We start from the raw sequence: 14,231 nt of genomic DNA, 5'->3' as shown, positions 1-14,231 counted from the left end.
AAAACAAAAACAAATGGAGACTAGCCTTCAAAATTCCCTAAGCAGATAAAACCAGTTTAATAAAACTGGTTTCATAAAAGCAAATTTAATTTAGCTTACTTTGCAAGACTAACTTGACCTCGGTCAGTTCTTGTTTACAACTCTAGAAATAAACAAACTGTGCCCCCAGTTGATATGAAGTAACCACTGATCAATTCCCTATCATTTAAGAAAATTCTAATATAATAACTAATTATTGTTAAGAATAAACAGTTGCTGTCACCTCAGTATATCCACTGCTTTATAACAACATACCCCGAGCCTCATTCCAAGTATTGGTTTGAGCATTCTTGGTTTGCAAAGTTTTTTTTTGTGTGTGCACAATAAAATTTTACTTATTACAGCTTAGGATTGGCTTTACTTCAGCTATTTATGGACTTTTGATGTTTCTAGTGTATTAAATTTTTTGTAGTGTCCACTTAAGGTAGGTTGCATCAAGTACAACTCCAATAGAGAGTTCCCCTTTTAATAAGTTCTTTCAAGTTTGCCAGAGGCTATAATTTATCATTCATTTACAACTTAAAGAATTAAAATAACCTTTTCAAGTTTAGCTCCTTTAAAGAAAAAAAATACATCCCTCATGTCCAACTACTCTTCTTATTCCTGAATACCAATTAAGTTCTTCAAGTAGATCAAATCCCTCTTCCCCTCATAGACTACATGTATCATGGAATTTTTCATGAGTAGACAGGAAAAGAAACATTGCTTCTTCTGTATTCTTATATTACCTAACATAGTGCTGTTTACAGCAGCACCTAGTAAGTATATGTTTAAATAAGTGACTTAACTTACTAAAAGTATTACTGATCAGAAAAGTAAAAGACATTTAGGCTATAAGACATTTATATCTATACTGAAACTGCTTGCATTAATGAAAATTCTGATGCTTGAAAAACTATTAGCCTCACCTGGGACTAAGCTCAGCTTATGGTTCAGAATTCTTTGAACTGCCTGGAATATGGAATCACTCTGAGGCTGCATTTCCTTATGAAGAGAAAAAGGGGTACATGAAACTCTCTTTCCCATACACTAAACTAGAGATATAGGATGACATCCAATTTTTATAGGTATGAGGATAGCCCAACCACATTGGAGTCCAAATATTGGTAAGCAATTCCTATTTTTTTTTTAGTTAGCAAAACAATAAAATTTAAAGTTTTATAAGATACCTAAAGGAGAAAAAAAGTTTCAATTAAGTACATGACCTTTCATAATTAAAATAAAATATGTACTCATGTAATTTACTGCACTGAAAGTTTTAGTCAATATCATCATTAACCAGGTTTCTCAGTTAAGAGGAAACTTTGAGAGTAAAAGTCTAACATCATTGAAAATAATCTGAACTGCCTGCTAGTAAAAAAATTACCCCTCATGGAAGAAACTCAAGCAAACAAATAGATCAAAGGTGGCTGTCTTTGGCTTCATATATAGTAATAGACTGGTATATCAGGAGCTTTCTAATGACAGGTTTCAAATGCTCATTGTGAAGGAGCACACCAGGAAGCCCAGAGAAAAGTACTCTAATGTCAGTATTTTCACTCAAAAGAACAGTCAAAAGAACTGCCAGCTGAAACTGAAGAAAGGTTCCTAATCTAAGTTAGGCCATGTAGTCAATTTACATTTTCATTTTATCAGATTTCCCCCTTACTGAGATGTTTATGATATGTCAACAGGCCTAAGAGCTGTGAGAACTATTTGCATATGTGCAAACACAACCAGAAGAGTACCCCTTCTGTCAGTCTCTACCTACTAAGTCTGATTACTTCACAGAGTTGTGAGGATTTTCTCCTATGCAATACATTTAGACAGTTCACTTGGCCCTTTGTAAAAAACAGGTTACATCTGTTTCTATGTCCTTTCAGATAGAGTCAGTTGCCATGTGATTAAATTCTACTAATCTAAAAATATATATGTATGTTATTATTATACTAAATATACTGTACAAACATACACATTCTAATGGGCAACTAAATATATATACACTGAGTCCTCACTTAATGTCTTGGAAACTATCAACATTTGACCACAAGCTAACTGACATAAACAAAAGTTAAGTTCCTATGACATATTTCTGGTCACAAAAACATAACCACACTTAAAGTCCCCAAACTTTTAATACAAATAATAATTTGCATTTACTCATTTATTCATTTTTCCAACCCAATTATTCCAGTTCAGGCTCTCAGATGGTAGGAATCTACCTGGCAGCTCTGGGTTAAGGCAACACCCAACCCTTCCATCACAGGTCACACTCACACACTCACTCTCACCCTGAGTGGGACAATGGAGACACACCAATTGGGAAAAAAAAATTGTGCACATTTGGGATTTGGGAGGAAAAGGGAAAACTAGGAGAAAACTACGCAGTTATGGAAGGGTGAGTCAACTCCACATAGACTGTGGCCTGAGCCAGGAATAAACTTTTTTCTCATCAGTGTTACAACAGGCCATTGAATGAAATGCTGTTATATGGGACCTGCTGTACATACACTGGACTTCTACAAAATTGTACTCTTAATATATTGATTCATACATACTTCCAAGAGCTCAGAGATCCAATATACTTTAATACTGTATAATACTGTTATTTACATCATTTTATAGCACAAGTTCCCAATGTAGTTTAAAAGAAGTTACTTTTTATTTCCACAAATTGTGGTGTCATCAAAAAAGGTACTAGAATTCAAAGAGGTCTGGAGGGGAGGAGACTGGTAAATTTTTCTGAGGAACACAGAGGTCAGTTGCATTTTCCTGGCCTGAAGAAATCCCAACTAAATCCAGGCCTCTCACATAGAGAACTACTATTGGTGTCTGACCTACTTGATGGAAGGCTTAATCGTTCAACTTCCACCAGCAGTTTTTCTTAGAGTAGAGTTTAAAAAGGAACTGTAGGAGCTAGTGGTTCAAATGTGAGGTATTCCAACACCATCTCAGTTTGGAAAGAGACTAAGATCACAGGATATAAAGAATATAAAATAAAATTTTCCACTTAAGTAGATGACATATCTCAATCTTGAACATTAATTCCAAAGTCAATCTAAGCTTCAGTTCTCCATTTTTTCCCTTTTAGTCAGGCTTGTTTAGGATACAGCAGTGCGGCTAATTTTGTCCAACAACACAGGCTTTCAGCTTAAGCCAGAACATTGCTGCTTGGACATTTAGTTTCAATTCTGTCACAATTGTGACCCCAGATAATCTCTAAGAATCTCTTATTTTCAGGAAAATGTAAATGGACTTGAGGACTTCTTTGCTATTTTTCTGATGCTGAGTTTTTTTGGAAGAGAAAGGGAAGTCAGGAAAGATAAACACAGAAGTTAGATGGTTACAAGTTGGGAGCAGAACTAGGAGAGCCAGACCTTTCCCTTTCCCAGGATAGTTTCATAGTCTGAAGTCTTTTCAAGCATGTACTACTTTAAAAATAAAAATAAAAGCTAGAGCTTGTTTCCTCCCTTGAGAGATAAAAATTAATGCTCGGGTTTAACATATCTGTCTCCAGTCCCATTCTTATCTAGCACCCTAGTCTCTGTTTCCTTTCACCCTAGTCTGTTTCTCATTGAAGGGTCTGGGAAGCATCTGCACAGCCTAATTAAAACCAAAGGTAGTCGCTAAACTCCCTCACTACATCTTATTTCCTCGAGCAGTGCGCATTTAATTTGACACTTTTGTAGGGACCACTAGATGCTGCCTACTTGAAACCCAGAAACAAAATTATTAAATTTATAGAACATGGTGTCTAATCTAGATTATAGGCTCTCTGTCAAATAGATATTAGTATTTTTTTAATTGAGATTTATAGAAACCAAACACTCTAGATCTTGGAAAATGTATAGACTAATTGATAGAAGTCTGAAGATAAATTGGCCTCCAGCTCTGGCTTTGTTAGTTTAGCTGGGTAAGTTTGATTGAGAAGCACGGTATAAGCCAAAGAAGTGTTAAATTCTGGAGTCAGACAACTGTGTACTTATGTCATCTAAGACTCTGCTTCCTCAAATTGTAAAAAACATAAAAGTAGCTTGAACCATATCAAAGTATCACTTTTGGGGCAAAAAACACAAACCATTGTTTTGTGGAGTTTATGACAGAAAAGTTCTTAACATTACCTGACATATCACATAGGTGCTCAGTAAATGAAAGTTACAATGTTTTGATTACTATTATTAACAACTGTCAAGCAATGAGCACAAGCATGATAAAAACTTAGCCACACCTTCCCCACAGCTGCAGTATGTGCATCTCAAACTCTATTTAACCAAAGAGCTAACTATGATATTCCCTAGGATAAATCTGGGAACATTGCCATGAAAGACACTGCCTTTACTTGAATCTGATGAAGTTACAGATAAGAACTAGTCTCCAAATAACCAGAGTGAGGTGACAGCTGAAACAAGTTCCACTCACCTCTCCTTAGTTTTTGCCAAAGGAAAAAAAAAGAAGGAAAAGGAAAATAAGAGAAATATAGGAATTTCCAGAACTTCCAAAGGAGAAACTCAATGTCTTTTACCCAAGCTCATGTAGAGACCTGGTCACGTAACTTCTGCAGAAAATTACATTCAAGTTTTCAATTCTCTTCATCAAGGGTTACTAGAAGAAGAAAACAAAACCCCAAGAACATGGAAGTATCAAGCACAAATGAATATGGATGAGCAGTCTAGCTTGAAAAAGCTTAGGTGAGTTGTGTCAAAGCCTTGACAGAAGCCTTTGACTTGTGTCAAAACCTGAGCAGCTGGCTCACTACATACACCAGTCCCTCAAGAAAGGGCCAACATCTTGTTGCCCACATTCAAAGACAAGCTGTACAGGAGTTAAGCTAATGTAAACACATGTACTGACTTTATCTGACTAACAAGGGTAATGGTCATTTAAAGTGCCAGGAATTCTACAGAACCCAGTACGGAATGCAGGAACTCTGGGTTGACAAAGATCCAGAGACACCAGCAGGAAAAACAGAGCAGCATGAGATTAAGTACTTATCATTTCTAAAGGTCTCTCTGCTCTTGGAGTAAGAAAGAACATTTACAAGGCTACAGAGAAGACTTCAGTTAAGTTTTCTTGCATTTCAAAATAATAAATTATCTGGGAAGTGTTAAACAATACTATGAATGTCATCATTAAAAACTCAGGACTGTCTTGATGGTTCTGAATGCTTAATCACAAAACCTGCTCTTAATGAAAAAAAAAAAAAAAGGAGGGGAGGAAGAGAGAGATGGTTCAGGAAAGAAGTAAAGATGTACACTGAAAAAAGTTAACTTTGCTTACCTCATATAAAAGTTTGGCATTATCTGGTAATGTTATGCATACCATATGACTCAACAGTTCTCCTAGGACACCAAGAAATGTATTCCAAACTTGTACACTTTTGCGCTAGCACTCATGAGTATAAGCATATGCAGTAGTATCTTATAAGAATGCATTTAGCAAAAAAAAAAAAAAAATACTTAAAGCACTGTCCCTTAGAAGCCCCACAATAAAATGTCCATCAACAGTATAGAAGATACACTGTTATATTCCTGCAGTGGAATACTAGACAGCAATGAAAATTACCTCTAGACTCAAATTTGCAATTAATTGAAAGCCACAAAATAACACATTATGAGTCCACGCAGGACAGTTCAAGACCATGTAAAACTATATTATTTAGACATGCACAAATAGATAGTAAAACTATAAGGAAAACCACAGAATAAATGTCAGGCTAGGGAGGTAATGGAGTTCTGCAAGGAACACAAAGTGTGGGTAGAACTCCAAAGACACTGGCAACGTTCTTTTTAATTTTCACCTGGATGCTTTATTATAATCTACTATTCTTTACACATGCACGTCGTATGCACGTTAGATGGCATAAAAATGTATCAGTAATCCTGCAAAGCTATTCACTCCTCTAGGAGAGTGCGCTCCAGGACGATCCACCCGGCCACTAAGGAAGCACCGCCTGACAAGAAACAGGCCCTAGAAGCGCTCGGGTCCTCACGGGTTGGCCAAGCGGCGCACACACTCGCCCAGCTCCGTGGAGTTAAGTTTCCCAGGAGTCTTGTCCACGCGCCCCCGGAGAACGGCGGGACTGCTCGCCGCCGGCCGAGCGCACCTGGAATCCCCGCGATCCCCGCCACGTCGGCCCTTCCACCGCCGCCGCCGGGGGATACCGGGCTGGAGCCGAGCGACTCCGGGCGCAGGCCCGGGCGTCCCCGCGAAGGCGGGCCCTGGGGGTCAGAGCCACGACCCCCAGCCCGGAAGCGCCTCGGCCGCCCGCGGCGCCCCCCCCCGTCCCGCCCACGCCGAGCCCAGCCGGCGGCTCCCCGCGCCGGGATCCGGGTGGGCGTGGCCGGCCGACGGCAGAGGCCGCGGCCCGGCGTCCGGGGCCGGGGTGGGGGCGCGTACCTCTCCACCGCCGAGGGAAACTCGCCAAATCCCGGCGGCTGGGAACAGAGATTATTTCCGGGACCGCCCCGCCACCCCTCCCGGGCAGCCGCTCGCAGGCTCTATTTCGGTTTGCAGTGCGGGCGCGGCGCACGCGCACTGCCGCGCTTCCGCGAGGGGGCGAGCGCACCGGCGAGGAGGCCCCGCCGCCGCCGCCGCCGCCGCCGCCGGGGTCGGGCGCGCGCGCGCCGCGACACGCAGCAGGGCGGCGGCGGGGGCGCGCGCGGCGCGGCGGCGGCGCGGCGGGAGGCGGACCGGCCGGAGCGCGGTCGTGCGCAGGGGCTGGTCGGCCGCGGCGCTGGTCGGGGCGGGCGCTGGGGCCGGGCGGGCGTGGGGCTGGGGGCGGAGACGCGGCCTGCGGGCGTGGCCGGGGGCGCGCGCAGCGGGCGCGCGGGCCCGAGTGCGAGGAGAAGGAGGGGCCCAGGGGTGACGGTGCGGGAGCCGCTGCCAGGACCGGGGCGAGAGTCGGCGCCGCGGCCCCGGAGAAGGTGGGCCAGAGGCCAGCGCAGCCGCCCGCGCCCCCGACGCAGCCCCGGACCCCACGGCAGCGGCTTCTGGCGCGGCGGGACGCGCTGCCAGGCCCGGCCGCGGGAAGATGTTCAGCGTGGAGGCGGTGGAGCGGGTGGAGCTGTGCGAGAGCCTGCTCACTTGGGTACGTGCCGGCCGGCGGGCCGGGGAGCCCCCCGCCCGGGCCGCCTTTCCGGGAACCCCACGCGCGCCCCGGGGGGCGAGCGCCGGGGGCGGCGGTGCCGTCACATCCGGGCCCCGGGGCGGGCGGAGCCGGGGGACGCCGGTGCGGGCCGCGTCTGCCCCGCGTCCGGGCCGAGGTCGGCGGGCGGGGTCGGCTCGGCCCGGGGTCCGGGGAAACTTGCAGGGCTGGAGGCGTCGGCCGGGCTCCGGGTGGAAACCGGCCCGGTGGAGGCTAATGATGGGGTGCGGGCGGCTCTGTAATTAGCAGTGGCGGTGCTCGCAGCTGGTGGGGCGGGCGCGGCGCTGCGAGCTCGGGGACACCCCGGCGGCGGCGCCCCGGGCCCCGCGCCGCCGGTAGAGGCACTCGGGACCCCCGGTTGCTACGCCCCTCGCCTTTGTTGTGAGTCGCGTTCACGGAGGATACAGCGCAGTCCCGGGGATGAGTCGGGCCCGCTGGAAAAGAAAGGAGAAGTACTTTGAAGAAAGGGCAGGGGAAATGTAGGCGAGGCACCCAGAGAAGACGGGGTATTTCTTTAACAGGCGAGGTGCGCTCTGGTGGTGAGCGAGGAAGCGGTGCGGTGGAGGTAGTTATTAAAGTACTGAGCATAAGAAGTCTGGAGGGAATTGGGAACCAGTAATGGGCCGTGGCGATTGGGGGGAAATGTTGTCATTCTTAATTTTACGTTATTAAACGCTTGTTTAAGTTCTCACGTTTTAAAGTGTCCAATTCTGATGCCAACCATCGTGCCTTCAGCAGCCTTTTCAAGAGCCTGACATAAAGCGCATGCTTGTGGGTTTCTCCAACTGTGGTGTCAGTACTTTGGGTGTGTGTCTGTGTGTGAAGAGAGAGATCCGCAGAATGAGATAAGCCTGGAGGGTTTTCCCCCCTCCTTCAACGGGAGCATTTGGCTTTACTTTTTATACTGTTTGCTGAAAGTGTTAAATGTAATTTCCAGAATGACACTTACATATTTGTATTAATTTTAAAGGCGAAACAGATGTCATAGAAATTCTATTTATCGGTGCCTTCGGGGCTACAAGTTCAGATGCCTAGAATATAGATGTTAACTCTCCTGTCTAGGGCACTTGGATAGAAAGGTTAGGAAAGCATTGCCTCATATTGCTTGTAAAAAAATGTAATGAAAGTAATCTGAGATTTTCATAATTTAGCTATGCTGCGAATGGAATTATGCCCTCTGAAATAGAATGTGTACTGTGGTAGAGCTTGAAATATACAGCAACTTTTGTATTGGGCCATTTCTGGGATTTCAGATGGTTTTCAATAATATGTAATTAACACATAGCTTACAACTTTAGTGGGTTCCAAGTTCAGGCCAGGAAATAGATTTCACTCTTTTAGAGTAGGGGGAAAAAAAACTGATCGCTGCATAATAGGGAGGGAGAGATAAAGAGTCATCACATTCTTTGATGCTGTGGAAGGAATGGGTTTGGTAGAGGTTGTAAACAGAATATTGAGGATCTTAAGATGTCCTTGTTTTGAGTCTATACTAGCAGTGCCTTCCACAGTGCAGAGAAAGAGACAAAAGGGCAGAGATGAGCAAGCTAATTGAATGTGAAGTAGGCCTACATTGTTTAAAAATCTAGAAAGAAAAGTCATGGAGACAAAAAGGGGTATTTGTGGGGCACCTGCAAAAAAGTGGTAGTCAGTACAATTATTCAAGAAATATGAATAAAAATAAGAAAATCTAGGGGAAATTTTGAAGGGATACTGAAAGAAGCGGACAACATGAAGAACCTGGTAGAATACCAAGAAAACAGATAATCCCAATTATCAGCTATAGGGAGAGGTCAAGGAATATAGCATTGTAGGAAAGACTCTGAAATGTCACTGGGAGGCACATCAAGGCAAAGTTTGGGAGAAGATTAAGATTAGAGATTATCGATGACAAACTGGAGGGCAAAGTGCACACAAAAATGTATGCAACTTGGGCCTCCCCGGTGGTGCAGCGGTTGAGCGCTGGGCTGCGAAGCCGCCCGCGGCCTCTGCGGCGCCGGTTTGATCCCCGGCTGCTCCCCGGCCACCGGAGGAGGGTCCCACATGGCGCGCAGACCTCTCTTGCCGCCGCTGCTCCCCTCAGCAGTGTACTTCGGTCCTTCTGCCTGCTCTGCTCCCCGCTCTGGCTCTGGTGAATTCTCTCACCCTCCCACGCTTCTGACTGTACCCAGTGCATGTATAAACCAAACAAACAAACAAATAAATAAATAAAACATGCCTCTATAAAAATAAATAAATAAATCTTTAAAAAAAAATGTATGCAACTTTATGATCTGGAAATATTTTAAAAGCATTATGCGGGTCTCCCCGGTGGCTCAGAGGTTGAGCCCTGGGCTGCGAAGCTGCCCGCAGCCTTTGCAGCGCTGGTTTGGATCCCCGGCCACCAGCGAGGGTCCCACATGGTGCGCAGACCTCTCCTGCCACCCGCTGCTCCCCTGTGCAGTGTACTTCGTCAGTCTGCCTGTTCTGCTCCCTGCTCTGGCTCTGGTGAATTCTCTCACCCTCCCGCTTCTGACTGTACCTAGTGCTTGTATAAATAAATAAATAAATAAATAAATACATCTTTAAAAAAAAAAGTTAAAAAAATAAAAGCATTATGCATTGAAATGTTTCAAAATTAAGATGAGTTTAAGTGCTGGGTTTGTTTTCTTTTAGTTCATCATAAAAGACACAATAAATGTTAATATGGGAAGTGTTTGAGGTAACTGAAAGTGTACATTTAGTCTCACAGCTTCCTTTTTGTGTGGGGGCCAGATTAGTGCTGAACACAATTCCAAAACCAAATGTAAGGGGAAAATAAACTCGAAAGAAAATAATTTAGTCCATTTTTACATAAATCTATAGCCATCTGTGGTTGTATGGTTTCTTTGCACACAGCATGTTAGAAGGTAATAGCAACACATTGAAAATACAGACAACTATCATTGACAGAGAAGACCCTAGAATGAAAGGTTTAGTCTGAGTAATTCAGTCAGTCTTTGTTTTGTCAGCCTCACATACTTAAAGAGCTCCCATGTTCAATTATTGATCATAATTAGAACTTGAATTCATCAAAGCTTATTTTCATTTCATAGATTTAGTTTGAGATAAGTGGTATGTATTTTAGACATTACTTCACTAGAAATGGTTAAAAGTACAAAAGCTCAGGCACTTACAGAGATGATTTAATGCAGCATTCATTCCTGTCTAATAACTCATTGCCCCCTAAATGCTGGGCACATTGCTATTGTATCAGAGCGTCTACAAGCTCAAGAACCAAATGTTCTAAATTTTTGTTGAAAGAGGGATACTTACAAAAAGACAAAGTATCATCCTACCAATGGAAAACATCTTAAATTCCAAATCCAAGTTTATACATCAAGCAAGTTCAACAGGATGTGCTTGAAAATTTCCACTCTGCCTCCTCTCTCCACCCTCTGAGTCAAATAGTATTCTTACCTATTAGGAAAATCTGCCCTGCCTGTTTCACCTGTCAAGCCTTAATTTCTTGAACTGCATTGAAGATTGAAGATTGTTCTTTCCTAGGGTTTAGAGACTGAAAAACCAGAAAGAACCTGGAATGCTACCAGTTGTTGGCAAGAAGCTTAAATGGACAAAGAATCATCACATAGGCTCAGTACTTTTCTCCTGAGAAACCCAACACCCAACATAGTGCTACAAATTTCACATTACTTATTTGGCAATCTATAAAATGCATATTCATGTATAAAATTAAGGCGGGCATAGTTTTTATGTTGGCATCTTCCCTATCCCATTCTGCTCTGCCTAACTCTTACCAACAATTTTTGCCCTCAAAGGGAGAAATAAAGAGAGCAGATGCGCAAAATTCATATTGGGTGACATTTTATCACCCAAGAGGAAATTTCAGAGAGAGAGAGATTTTCTTTGGGATCTTCTTTGCTTTGATTTCAAAGCAAATCAAGTCAGTATAACATGGTTCAAATCTTGATTTTATTTCATACTGACTGGGTGACTTTGGGCAGGTAACTTTATGGTTCATGATTCTATCACATCCAATTTAACACTAGGAAGTAGGTCTTATGCGTTAGTATTTATTAGTATCTATCACTAATTGCTAAACCTCTTGTCCAGAGTTTATAATTAAGTAGTTGTGGAGCCTGAGATTTTGCATTTCTGACAAATTTCCAGGTGATGCTATTTGTTAGTGGCCCGGGGACCGCACTTTGAGAACCACTGCTTTAGAGCAAAGCAGGGTTTATTAACTGTAGCATAACTTGACATTTGAGGTTGAATATTCTTTGTTATGAGCATTGCCCTGTGCATTGTAGAATGTTAGATATCAGTAGTACCTTCATAGTTGTTACAACCAAAAATGTTTCCTAGGAAACAAAATTGCCCCTGCCTGAGAACCTCTTGCTCTACAGATAGTAAATAATTCCAGGTGATCTCCTGTGTTATTCCTCTCATGCTTTTATGGAGGAAGGGAAGGAAGAGGTTGGGTGATGTTAATAGAAATTCTTGGAATTAGAAGGGGTATGACCCACCTTCAGGTATAATTTCATGCTTTAGTGCAGTTATCTTTAAATCTTACTGTACTGCTGTGCTGTACTACATAGATGTTAACTCTGGCTTAGGAGAACTTGTAGATGATTTTTTTAAATAGTAATTCACATGCTATAAAATTCATTTTTTTAATTTTCAATTGAATGGCTTACAGTATGATCACATGGGTTGTGCAACCATTACCACTATCTAATTCCAAGAACATTTTGTCACCCAAGAGAAAACTCCAGAGAGAGATTTTCTTTGGGATTTTCTTTGCTTTGATTTCAAAGCAGAAGTGCAGATACTCCTGCTCTTACAAGCAACTATTTACCTCAAGAGCCAATGCACAGAAAATAATTTTTGAAAGGCATGTTTTAAAAATAGAAATAATTGGGTTGTTTTTTTTTTAGGTCCCAAGAGAATTAGATAAACTATTTGCAGTTTTTAATAACCTTTTATTGAGTTGTTTCTTAGTATTGGCAGAGGGAGTTTTCTAATCTTTGATCCCTTTCACTTAATAATTCAAATGGAGGGTGCCAAATGCCAAACCAATGCCCCATTGTGTAAGAATTGTTTGATGGGGAAAAAAAAGAATTATTTGATGAGCTTGTTAAAGATTATTAGCCTCCTCCAATTTACCATATGATTCAGATATATTGCCAGGTTTGGGCACCACTGCTTTAGTCTTTCTAAAATACCTAATGTGTGCTTGTTTTCTCACTTATTCTTAAAGCAGCACACACCTCCATAGGGTACTTTTCCCAGTTTCTAGATGGAAAAACAGATTAAATGACATTTTAGGGTCACATGGCAAATAAGGAGCAAAGCTGGATTTAAAATTAGTTCATTCCATTCACAACAACCTTCTCTGAGGGCTTATTCTGTAACAGTCATTGTGCTAAGGTTAGTGATATAGAAATAAACAAGACTTGACTCTCACTGCTACCACTTTTTCTTTTCCAACAAACCTACAAGAGATTGATTTAGCAAATGTAAAATGAATGCAGGTACTTACTTCTTTTTAAATTTATTTATTTATGCATACAAGAGCTGGGTACAGGCCAGAGATGTGGGAGGTGAGAGGATTCACCAGAGGCAGAGTGGGGAGCAGAACAGGCAGACTGACTGAAATACACTGCTGAGGGGAGCAGCAGGCGAGACAGGAGAGGTCTGCTTCACCATATGACTTGCTCCCTGGCTGGCTGGGGATCAGACTCGTGCTGCAGAGACTGTGGACTGCTTCACAGTGCAGAGCTTAACCCTCTTGGCCACCGGGGAGGCCCCACTTACTTCTTTTTAAACTTCATTGTTATTGCCACATGACCATTGAAGAAGCAACTGTAGATAGTAAAGAGTAAAATTCAGGATTAGTCCCTGCAGATGATATTTATTGGCTCCATTTATTTATTACTAATTATTTATTGAACTTCCAACATGTATTGGAATAGTGTCCAAGGGTAGCTTGGAAGGGCCCTCTTCATCACCTCTCTCCAAACAGACCAAAAAACCCACTTGCTGTGGGATCTTTGTGAATTCCCTTAGTTTCTAATAGCCATTATAATCACTATTTACAAGACTCTCCTATATCAAAAACATGAAGATGCTTCTAACGTAGTTGTAGTAGTTCCTTTTTTGAAAGATTTTGTAGATGATACACTACAGAAAAGTGGACACTTATCTACTGTTAGTAAGAGTGACTTGCTACAGCATTTATTAAGGATACTTTAGCAGTATTCAAATAAGAGCATTTAAGTAACACCTTAAAATATATGTACACTTTGACCTCACAATTTTACTTCTAGAAATATAATCCAATAAATTTTTTTAAAGATTTATTTATTTTATTTATACAAGCACCGGGTACAGTCAGAAGTGTGGGAGGGTGAGAGAATTCACCAGAGCCAGAGTGGGGAGCAGAACAGGCAGAAGGACCGACGTACACTGCTGAGGGGAGCAGCGGGCGAGACAGGAGAGGTCTGTTGCGCCATGTGGGACCCTCTCCGGCGGCCAGGGATCGAACAGGCACTTGCAGAGGCTGCAGGCAGCTTTGCAGCCCAGCGATCAACCGCTGCGCCACCAGGGGAGGCCCTATAACCCAATAAATTAAAATGTGTGCGAAGTCAGATAGCTGACTGAATGTTACTTGCAATTTTTTAAATTTTATTTTTATATTCCCCATACAATTGCAACCCCCTTATTTTGACCCCAATACTTCCTTTCCCCACCCCCACCCCCACAATTTTTTTTAAAAAAGATTTATTTATTTATACAAGAACCGGGGTACAGGCCAGATACGCGGGAGAGTGAGAGGATTCACCAGAGACAGAGCTGGGAACATAATAGGCAGACTGATGAAATACACTGCTGAGGGAAGCAGCGGGCAAGACAAGAGAGGTCTGCTGAGCCATGTGGGATTCTCCCTGGCTGGCCAGGATCGAACCTGCGCTGCAGAAGCTGTGGATAGCTTCACAGTGCGGCACTTAACCGCCTGCACCACCAGGGATGGTGGTGCAATTTTTTGAAAAAGATTTATCTATTTATGCATACAAGAACTGGGTACAGGCCA

The 14,231-nt window shown here is 43.0% G+C and overlaps 1 protein-coding gene across 1 annotated transcript in view; it reads left to right on the top strand.

Moving 5' to 3' along the window:
* Positions 1-7,048: 7,048 nt before the first annotated feature.
* Positions 7,049-14,231, top strand: part of HOOK3 (hook microtubule tethering protein 3) — a gene marked incomplete at both ends in the record, with an annotated part of 81,023 nt that continues 73,840 nt past the window's right edge. The window contains one exon of the mRNA XM_084232451.1: positions 7,049-7,105. Within this exon, the coding sequence (XP_084088577.1) occupies positions 7,049-7,105 (57 nt within the window). The remainder of the gene's footprint in view (positions 7,106-14,231) is intronic.

This window comes from Talpa europaea (genome assembly GCF_964194135.1).
Source record: "Talpa europaea genome assembly, chromosome: 4".
NCBI classification, from domain to species: Eukaryota; Metazoa; Chordata; class Mammalia; order Eulipotyphla; family Talpidae; genus Talpa; species Talpa europaea.
The sequence above is the reverse complement of the archived record's forward strand: the minus strand, read 5'-3'. Positions and strand labels throughout refer to the sequence as shown.